Below are 11146 nucleotides of genomic sequence, written 5' to 3' on the forward strand. Positions count from 1 at the left end.
TGTTGATTTCCATCAAGCCTTTTAAACAAATTAGTGCCATTAGATGGCTTAGAATCTTGTATGTTTTATAGTAAAGATTGAAAAGTTACTTTTTATAAATAGTTATATTAATATTCTGTCATGTTTATTGTCATATCACTTTGTATCCTATCTTGTATGCTTTTCATCTCCAGTTCTAAACAACGTTGTGTCTGACCCTAGTTAATAAATATACAAATTGCTCACTCTTTATTACATATATTTTAGAGGCAATGAACTGGAGAATTTAATTGCTCTGTGAAGGTAGGGAATTGCTCTGTTTATTGGCTATTAGGTTAGGTAACTCTAGAATAGTACATTTATTAATTTTTTTGGTGTTTTTAAAAATTTATTTATTTTATTTTTGGCTGCACTGGGTCTTTGTCGCTGTGAGCAGGCTTTTCTGTAGTTGCGGCGAGCGGGGGCTACTCTTCGTTGCAGTGCGCGGGCTTCTCATTGCGGTGGCTTCTCTTGTTGCGGAGCATGGGCTCTAGGCACACGGGCTCAGTAGTTGTGGTGCACGGGCTTAGTTGCTCCGCGGCATGTGGGGTCTTCCTGGACCAGGGCTCGAACCCGTGTCCCCTGCATTGACAGGTGGATTCTTAACCACTGCACCACCAGGGAAGCCCCATTTATTAATTTTTAATTGTAATTTATATATGATGGTTTTTCAGCATTTATTATAGAATACAACTGACATGTACCACGTGTTAATGTAGTAAAATATGTATTCTTTATGGGTACATAGTTTTATAGCAGATATTTAGAAAAATATTTTTTTTTAAATTGTGTTATCAAATTCTTCATTTTCTATATGCTGTATTTTGTAATTCTATACTGCTAGTTATTTAAATTATTCATTAGATAAGTCTGTTTTGGATTATGTACCATTACAGTATGGTAATGTACAATATTGTATGTTCTTTAGCATTGATTTATGTACCATAGTATGCAGAATATATGTACAGTATAATATTTTTTGCATCCTCATTTATGAGACCACAGTATGTTTATTGTTCATTGGTATATGCTTTGGTGGAAAAATATTGTTTCTTCAAGAGCTAGCATAAGCTTGTCTAGTGTGAATGTTTCTGTTATAGGGTGTTAGAACTAGGCTACCCTAATATTAATTTGAATGACATGTAATCACTCTTTCTTTAGTAAAGAGTCCTATTCTTGGGGCTTCCCTGGTGGCACAGTGGTTGAGAGTCCGTCTGCCGATGCAGGGGACACGGGTTCGTGCCCCGGTCCGGGAAGATCCCACATGCCACGGAGCGGCTGGGCCCGTGAACCAAAAAAAAAAACCAAAAAAGAGTCCTATTCTTTTAGTGTTCCTAAAATTTTTAAGGTCATGATTGGGAAGTTTCATAACCTTTTTGGACGTGTTACTTTATGTTTATTTTACTTTATTTTGGCCATGCTGTGTGGCTTGAGGCACCTTAGTTCCTGGACTAGGGATCGAACCCGTACCCCCTGCAGTGGGAGTGCAGAGCCCTAACCACTGGACCACTGGGGAATTACATACTTTCGGTTTAATATCATATATTCAACATTAAACGTTTACTCATGAATTGTAATGAATAATACACCTTATGGTTCTTTGTATCTTGTAGATATCTCTCATATACATGTGATCAAGAAATTACAACCAAGAGCAAACAGTGATAGAGGAGAAGTATTCCAAACAGTGATGTTGGAAAGACAGAAAAGCCATGAAATGAAACATTTTTACTTCACGGAAATCCAGGAAGATGACTTTGGGTGTCAGTGGAAGGATGATGAAAGAAATTACAAAGGAATGTCTGTAGCCTGTAAGGAAAATGTAACTCACAGAAGAGATCGACATAGTAGGTGGAATTCAGGAAAGAAGCCCATTGAAAATAGGCTTACATTAAGCTTTCAGGATGAATTGCATGTATTTAAGAACGATATTTACAAATGTAATGAGTGTGGCAAAGCCTTTAATCATGGCTCATCCCTCCGCAGACACCAGATAATCCACACGGGAGAGAAGTTATATAAATGTGGGGTATGTGGCAATGTTTTTCGTCTAAAGTCACACCTTGTAAGTCATTGGACAACTCATACTCGTGAGAAAACTTACAAATGTAATGACTGTGGCAAAAGCTTTAATCATGGCTCATCCCTCCGTAGACATCAGATGAGCCATACCGGAGAGAAACTGTATAAATGTGATGTATGTAGCAAAGTGTGTAGTCAGAATTCCTCCCTTAAACGTCATCAGAGGATTCATACCGGAGAGAGACCTTACCAATGTAATGAGTGTGGCAAAACCTTTAATCGTGGCTCTCACCTCTCCACACACGAGGTAATCCATACAGGAGTGAAATTATGTAAATGTGATGTGTGTGGCAAAGTCTTTAGTCAAAATTCATGCCTTAGAATCCATCGGAGAATTCATAACGGAGAGAAACCTTACAAATGTAATGAGTGTGGTAAGGTCTTTCGTCAAAATTCACATCTTGGAAGACATCAGAGAATTCATACTGGGGAAAAACCTTACAAATGTAAAGAGTGTGGCAAGGTCTTTAATCAATATTCAAATCTTGCAAGTCATCAGAGAATTCATACTGGAGAGAAACCTTACAACTGTAACGTGTGTGGCAAGGTCTTCAGTCAAAATTCAAATCTTGTAAGTCATCAGAGAATTCATACGGGAGAGAAACCCTACAAATGTAACGAGTGTGGTAAATTCTTTAATCAAAAGGCATACCTTACAAAGCATCAGAGAGTTCATAATGAAGAGAAGTCTTACAAATGTAATGTGTGTGGCAAGGTCTTCAATCGAAATTCAAATCTTGAAAGTCATCAGAGAATTCATACTGGAGAGAAACCTTACAAATGTAATGAGTGTGGCAGGTTCTTTTCTCAAAAGCCAAACCTTGGAAAGCATCAGAGAGTTCATACTGGAGAGAAATCTTACAGATGTGATGAGTGTGGGAAGGTCTTCAGTCGAAATTCACTTTTTGCAATTCATCAGAGAATACATAATGTAGAGAAACCTTTCAACTTTAATGGAGTTGAAATGCCTTTACTCTGATCTCAACCCTCACTAAATATCTGATAATTTATACGTGAGAGAAGCCATGTAAATGTGACATATGTGGGAAGGTCTTCATTCAAAATTTACACCTTACAATTCATTGGAGAATTCGTAGTGAGGAGAAGCTGAGCAAACGTCATGAATATGGCAAAGATTTTGTGCCTGCAAGCCTCACTTTCTATCAGATAATCCGTAGTGGAGAGAAACCTTACAAATGTAATGAGTATCTCAACGTCTTCAGTCCAAATTCATACCTTAAGATCTGCCAGATACTTTATACTGGAGAAAATCTTTTCAAATATAATGAGTGTGGCAAATCCTTCAGTGTTCTGTCAAGCCTAACTTACCATCAGGTAATCCATACTGGTGAGAGACTTTAATAATACAGTGATATGACAAGGCTTCTATCAGGCATCCACATCTTACGCTTCATTAGAAAATTCATTCTGAATAGCAACCAGATAAATGCATTTATTGTGGCCAGGCCTTAAGAGGAGAAATTTATTAATTAAAGAACTCATTCTGGAGATTACCTCACAAATGCCACGAATGTGAAATAATAATCTTATTTCTCAGGTAAGACAGTTTATATTTGTGAGTGACAGACCACCTGGACAACAATGACCAAAAAGAAGTGGGAGCGTCATCCTTTTCACCTAACAGAAGTCCAGAGGGTGTAGTGTGGGGTGTGATGGGTCCTCTGCTCCTTCTTCATCCATGAGCACTTGGTCCTCACCTTCCTATAGTAACATGACTGCTGTATGACTGAGAAGGGTGAAGGTGGAGGGCAAAAAGCCTTTTCATTTTAAGATTCTGTCTTGTTTTCATGGAAACATTCATCCCAGATATATTCTCTTTGGGTCATGCTCTTGTGACCTGTCTGAGAACTCTGCATCAAGTTCTGGATTCTGAAGATTTTATTCTATACCGTTTTTCCTAAATCTCTTATAGAATAAAGTTTTAAACTTTATTTTAAAGCTTTAACTTTGAGCTAATATTTGTACAGATGTAAAGTTTAAATGGAGATCTCTTTTTTTTTCTTCTTTGAATATTTCATTGGTTAGCACCAGTGTTGGAAAGTCCTTCCTTCATTGAATTGGCTGAGTACCTTTGTCAGAAAGTGGTTGGAAGTACACTTGACCTTTGAACAAGGCACGGAGTTAGGGTTTTAGACTCATGACCAGTTGTAAATTCACGTATAACTTAATGTTGTCCCTCTCTATCCGTGGTTCCGCATCTTCAGATTCAACCAGCCACAGATCCTGTAGTACTGTAGTAGTAGTTATTGGAAAAAATGCCCATATAATTGAATCCACACAGCTCACACCTGTGCTGTTGAAGGGTTAACGGCACTGAAGTAGGGCTCTTTCTGGTTTCCACATTCTGTTCCATTAGTATATTTGCCTGTCACTGCACAAATCCCACCCAGTCTTGATAACTGTCACTATATTAGAAATCTTGAGGTCATGTGGAGTGATTCCAGCCACTTCAGTATTTTTCAGGTATTTTAGCTCTTCTAGTTCTTTTGCCTTTCCCTATTATTTTTAGAAAAATCTTGTTTGACTCTACAGAAATCTTGATTGAAAACACACTAAACCTGTATGTCAATTTGGGGCGTTTTAATATAATTTCTATGTTGTGTCTTCCAGTCAATCTGGTATATTTTGTTAACAATTCAATGAATATGGTATGTTTCGCTCAGATGACCTAAATAGAAGGTCTTTTTGTTTCATTAAGGTTGTAGGTTTCAGCATAAAAGTCCTTACTTTGTTAGATTTACACATTTTCCTTCTACTTTTACTTTTTTGAGCAAACATCGTATTATATATTTAATTTCAATTTCCATTTGTAAATTGCATGTGTGTAAAATTACAGTGGATTTTTGCACATTGTACCCTGACACCTTGCAAATTATACTTTTTCTAGAAATTTGTATAGATTGTTTTGATTCTCTACATACATTAATTTATTAAATTTTCTGTTTCTACTGTAACAGATTACCACAAACTGAGGGCCTTGAAGGACCACAGATTTATTCTCCTATGGTTCTGGAGGCGAGATGTGTAAAATGACCCAAAGCACTGTGCTCCTTCTGGATATTCCAGGGCAGAATTTGTTTTCTTGCCTTTCTTGGATGCCAGAAGCCACTTACCTTCTTTGTCTCATGGTCCCCATGTGTATTCGCATGACACTCTTTCAATTAATTCATGATGTTATTCAGATATATTCTTATATCACGTGGGCATTTCCTGAACACGTTGTTTACATTAGGACACCCTGTCACTCTCTCATTGTACGTGTACACCTTCATCGTACTTAACACTATCATATCTGATTTAATTATTGCTGACTTTCCCTTGTAGAAAATATATGCTCCTTGAAGGCAGTGTATTGATTTTGTTTCCTGCTAGATATCCAGTGACTGGAAGCATTCCCAACTGACAGGTGAGTGAATGCGTTTATCAGTGCAAAGAAAGTTTGTGTAATGCATCGGCTCATAGGTCAGTAAGTCAGATGGTCAGATAAACATGTAATTATATTGCATTTGTGGCCTCACATTCTTTACTCCATTAACATTACACCTGAATGTTCTGAACATTTGTCATAAATTCTCACAGTATGATTTATTCACACGTTGTGAAATTTTCTCCCACATGGGCTCAAAAGATCTAACTCATCAGTGAAGAGATGTCTTCATGAACTATTTTTCATCCACAACATTTTAAGTTTAGGATTCTTTCATTCGTGCTCCATTCCACACCCATGACAAAATAATAATTCTGTTTCTCAGGTAGTAACTGAAAGAAGTAAGTTTATCATTCTCACCAAACAGGAAGTCCAGAGGGTGCTGTGGGCAGTGTGATAGGTCCTCTGCCCCTTCTACCGCCGGGAGCACTTAAAGTCTTCAGTGTCTTCATAGCAACCTGGCTGCGGGATGACGAAGAAGGCTGAGAGGCAAAACCCTCTTCAATTTTAGGTTTTGTCTCATTTTCATGGAAAATTATTAGCCAGTTGCATTAAATGGCCACCGTAATTTTAATAATATGAAATTTCAAATTTCACATTTCCCTCTTGAATAGAGAAAAAAAGTAAAGGGAAAAGGTGTCAGGGACAGATTATATCAAAAGACTTTCTTCTTTATCGTGATAGGGTAATATTCCATGTAACACTGGGCTACTCTGATGTTCAGAATGTCAAGGAAGGTTTTTAGAGCCCTTGTGTTTTCTAACTCACAGATTTCTTTCCTTTCTGCTGTGTCTGATTCTAAACACACTTAAATCATTCTCCAGTTTTTTTTTTTTTTTTTTTCAGCTGTACCCTGCAGCTTGTGGGATCTTAGTTCCCTGACCAGGGATTGAACCGGTGCCCTCACAGTGAAAGTGCCAAGTCCTAACCTCTGGACTGCCAGAGAGTTCCCTCTCCAATTGTGATGTAGTTATTCTGATTCCAGTATCAGGGTAAGAAGTAAAGGAATCCATTCTGAGATGTTTTTTATCCATGCCATCCTACCTGAATGTGAGAAATATACAAAAGGCTTGTAGTTGGGAAATACTCTAATATCACCTCCAAATATATTTTAATATTAGACTCTATATAGTAATATAACTGCTATATCATAACTCTGAGATGTTAAATATTGGGGAAGGAACATTAAATATTTTCCGTGTAGTACTAGAGGCTCAAATAGGATTTACTTGCTACCATACATAAAATAGATAACCAACAAGGATTTACCGTATGGCATATAAAATTACATTCACTAACTTGGAATAACCTACAATGGAGATTAATCTGAAAAAAATTTATATAACTGAAGCACTTTGTGGAACACCTGAAACTCATACAATATTGTAAATCAGCTATCCTTCGATCAAAAAAAGAAATGGAACTTCCCTGGTGGTCCAGTGGGTAAGACTCTGCGCTCCCAATGGAGGGGCCTGGGTTCAGTCCCTGGTAAGGGAACTAGATCCCACACGCATGCCTCAACTAAGAGTTCTCATGCCGCAACTAAGAAGCCCCCGTGCTGCAACTAAAGATCCCGCTTGCTGCAACTAGAATCTGGCACAGCCAAAATAAATAAATAAATTTGTTTGTCTTTTGCGGTACGCGGCCCTCTCACTGCTGTGGCCTCTCCCGTTGTGGAGCACAGGCTCCGGACGCGCAGGCTCAGCGGCCATGGCCCATGGGCCCAGCCGCTCCGCGGCATGTGGGATCCTCCCGGACCGGGGTACGAACCCGTGTCCCCTGCATCGGCAGGCGGACTCTCAACCACTGCGCCACCAGGGAAGCCCATAAATAAATGTTTTTAAATAAGTAAATAAAGAAGTATTTCCTTGAAAATACAGAATATATTCAATTGAGGGTAAGCCCTGAAAATGTTACCTTAAAGTTACACTGTTCTGGAAGACAGGAAATAATTCTTTTTTGTTGTTGTTGTTACCATACTGTTTATTGAAAAATTGGAGTTTAATGACTTCAAAATGTTAGTTTAGCCGCAAATGATTATTTCCTGGGTGATTCATTCTCCTTTTAAAATATCATTATCCAATGTAGATCTGATTTTACTAGTTAGAAGCTAAATATGATATACATATGTGTGCTACATTTCATCTTAATAAAGTAATTTATAGATGAGCACAGATGGACTGGGAACATATTTGGTGATTAGTTTTGTAGCAACCTTTTGTACAGATTGTTACTTTTGGAAAGTTGTAGGTCCTAATATAAATTCTTTCTTAAATTACTATTTTCCTTTTTATTTGTAGCTTGCAATAAAATATTATTGATCCTTAAAATTCAAATCAACCAGTTTTGCCAAATAAGATGAGAGTAGAAATAATGCACTACTCGTCCGAATGACCAAATCCACATTTCTTAAAAATCACAATAACCCACCAAGCAATCCACATTTACATATCTACCCAAGGGATTTGTAAACATTTTCCACATTAACACCTTGTAAAAGATTGTTGATAGAAGCGTTTTTTATTTTTATTATTTATTTAACTTATTTATTTTTGGCTGCGTTGGGTCTTCGTTGCTGCGCGTGGGCTTTCTCTAGTTGCAGCGAGCGGGGGCTACTCTTCGTTGTGGTGCGCGGGCTTCTCATTGTGGTGGCTTTTCTTGTTGCGGAGCATTGGCTCTAGGCCTGGGGGCTTCAGTAGTTGTGGCTCATGGGCTCTAGAGCACAGGCTCAGTAGTTGTGGCACAGGGGCTTAGTTGCTCTGGGCATGTGGGCTCTTCCCAGACCAGGGCTCGAACTCGTGTCCCCTGCATTGGCAGGCGGTTTCTTAACCACTGTGCCACCAGGGAAGCCTGAAGCATTTTTAAAATAATAGCCAAAATGTGGAAAGAACCCAAAACTCCATTAAATGATGAATGTTTAAACAAACTGGAATGTTTCTCATCAGAAATAAAAGTTACGAAGCACTGATAAAGGTTAATCATGGATGACCCTTGAAAGCATTATGCCAAGTACAAGAAGGGAGATGGCCATATATTGTGTGACTTAATTTATATAGAATGCCCGGAATAGTCATATCTGTAGAGATGGAAAGTAGCTAAATATTTGCTTGTGGCTCAGGGTAGAGTGCTGAGTAACTATTAACACATACAGGGTTTTTTTAAGAGGTGATGACGAATGATGAAAACATTGTTGGACAGCATTGCAAACATACTAAATCCCACTGTATGGTGAACGTGAAAACTGTATATTTTATTGTATGCAAATTATACAACAAAAGAAACAAGCTAATATCTCCATGTTGAATTCAGAAAATTGTTCCGATTTACTAACCATGGCCTACAAGGTGTTGGAGAGAGGAGTTCCAGTTTCCATTGTACCAGTGGAAGGAAGACATGATTATAGGAACAATGGCAAGAAGGGGAGGAACTGGAGAGATACTTTTTTTTTTTTTGCGGTACGCGGGCCTCTCACTGTTGTGGCCTCCACCGTTGCGGAGCACAGGCTCTGGACGCGCAGGCTCAGCGGCCATGGCTCACGGGCCCAGCCGCTCCGCGGCATGTGGGATCTTCCTGGACCAGGGCACGAACCCGTGTCCCCTGCATCGGCAGGCGGACTCTCAACCACTGTGCCACCAGGGAAACCCCGAGATACCTTATTTTTTTAATTGAAGTATAGTTGATTTACAAAGTTGTGTCAATCTCTGCTGTACAGCAGAGTGACTCAGTTATACACATATAGACCGTCTTTTTTTAAGTATTCTTTCCCATTGTGGTTTCTCACAGGATATTGAATATAGTTCCCTGGGCTATACAGTAGGACCTTGTTGTTTATCCATTCTACATATAATAGTTTGCATCTGCTAACCCCAAACTCCCAGTCCATCCCTCTCCCTCTCGACCCCCCCTTGGCAACCACAAGTCTATTTTCTATCTCTATGAGTCTGTTTCTGTGAGAGAGACATTTTTAAGGTAAAATTAACAGACCGTGTTTCCAAAATGCCAGTGTTAGGGACTTCCCTGGCAGTCCAGTGGTTAAGACTCCATGCTTCCAATGCAAGGGACGTGGGTTCAATTCCTGGCTTGGGAACTAAGATCCTACATACCATACAGCCTGGCTAAAAAAAAAATAATAATCATAATCATAAAAATAAAATACCAGTGATGCACCTGCACATTAGCAATAAGTCTCTTGCTATGCACTGTGAGACTAGTTCATTATCTGGTACTATTCCAGTTCTCTCAATAAACTTGAAATGTGAGGAGATTCTGTCTTCATGGTGATAGAATTCGTACATTGCATCTGTCATTTCTCTGTGTACATGCCACACAAATCTTAAAACAACCCCTTGATGTATGCATCCTCCAGGCATTTCAGTGAAGTAAAACGGAAGAAATGCAAATGAAATAGATAAATTGGGCAAAGTGTGTTTTTAAAAATAATAATGAAATATATGACTCACAAAATGAGCTTCCTCAGGAAACTAAAAATAGAACTACCATTTGATCCAGGAATTCCACTCCTCGGTATATATCTGAAAATGATGGAAGCACTAATTTGAAAAGATACGTGCATCCCAATGTTCATAGCAGCATTATTTACAGTAGCCAGTATATGGGAGCAACCCAAATGTCCATCAAGAAAAAGATGGATTAGGGCTTCCCTGGTGGTGCAGTGGTTAAGAAGCCGCCTGCCAATGCAGGGGACACGGGTTCGATCCCTGGTCCGGGAAGATCCCACATGCCGCAGAGCAACTAAGCCTGTGTGCCACAACTGCGGAGCCTGCGCTCTAGAGATCCCGAGCCACAACTACTGAGCCCACGTGTCACAATTACTGAAGCCCGTGCACCTGGAGCGTGTGCTCCACAGCAAGAGAAGTCACTGCAATGAGAAGACCATGCACCGCAACGAAGAGTAGCCCCCGGTCGCGGCAACTAGAGATAGCCCGTGAGCAGCAATGAAGACTGAACGCAGCCCAAAATAAATAAAAAAAATTTTTAAGTCATAAAAAAAGGAAAAATATGGATTAAAGAAGAGTGGTATACGTATCTACAATGAAATATTACTCAGCCACAAAGAAGAATGAAATTCTGCCATTTGCAGCACCATAGGTGGACCTAGAGCATATTATACTAAGTGAAATATGTCTGACAGAGAAAGACAAATACTACTTGATATCACTTAAATGTGGAATCTAGAAAAGAAATGAATGTATATAGTGAAACAGGACACACTCACAGAGAACAAACTAGGTTACCTGTGAAGCGAGGGAGGAGGGGAGGGGCAAGATAAGAGTATGGGATTGAGAGAGCCAAGCTATCAATACTTTGTATAAAATAGATAAGCAATATCTTAAACAATATATTGCACAGCACAGGGAATCATAGCGATTATTTTGTAATAAGTTTTATAATCTATGAAAATTCTGAATCACTATGCTGTGCACGTGCAGTGAATGTCATATTGTAAATCAACCATAGTTCAATAAATAAATATATATCATGCATATGTATCATATAGGATTCACAAAATGGAATTTTACAACAGTTGAGATATAATGCTTATTACTATAACTTAACTTTTTTAATAGCCTTTCAAAA

The 11146-nt window shown here is 38.8% G+C and overlaps 1 protein-coding gene across 1 annotated transcript in view; it reads left to right on the forward strand.

The window, feature by feature from the left end:
• LOC101328740 (uncharacterized) overlaps window positions 1–11146 on the forward strand; it is a 46610-nt gene that overhangs the window by 10351 nt on the left and 25113 nt on the right. Inside the window, exon 4 of the mRNA XM_033845578.2 lies at window positions 1632–6540. Within this exon, the coding sequence (XP_033701469.1) occupies window positions 1632–3079 (1448 nt within the window). The 3' untranslated portion in view covers window positions 3080–6540. The remainder of the gene's footprint in view (window positions 1–1631; window positions 6541–11146) is intronic.

Source organism: Tursiops truncatus, chromosome 19 (assembly GCF_011762595.2).
Source record: "Tursiops truncatus isolate mTurTru1 chromosome 19, mTurTru1.mat.Y, whole genome shotgun sequence".
Classification (NCBI taxonomy): domain Eukaryota; kingdom Metazoa; phylum Chordata; class Mammalia; order Artiodactyla; family Delphinidae; genus Tursiops; species Tursiops truncatus.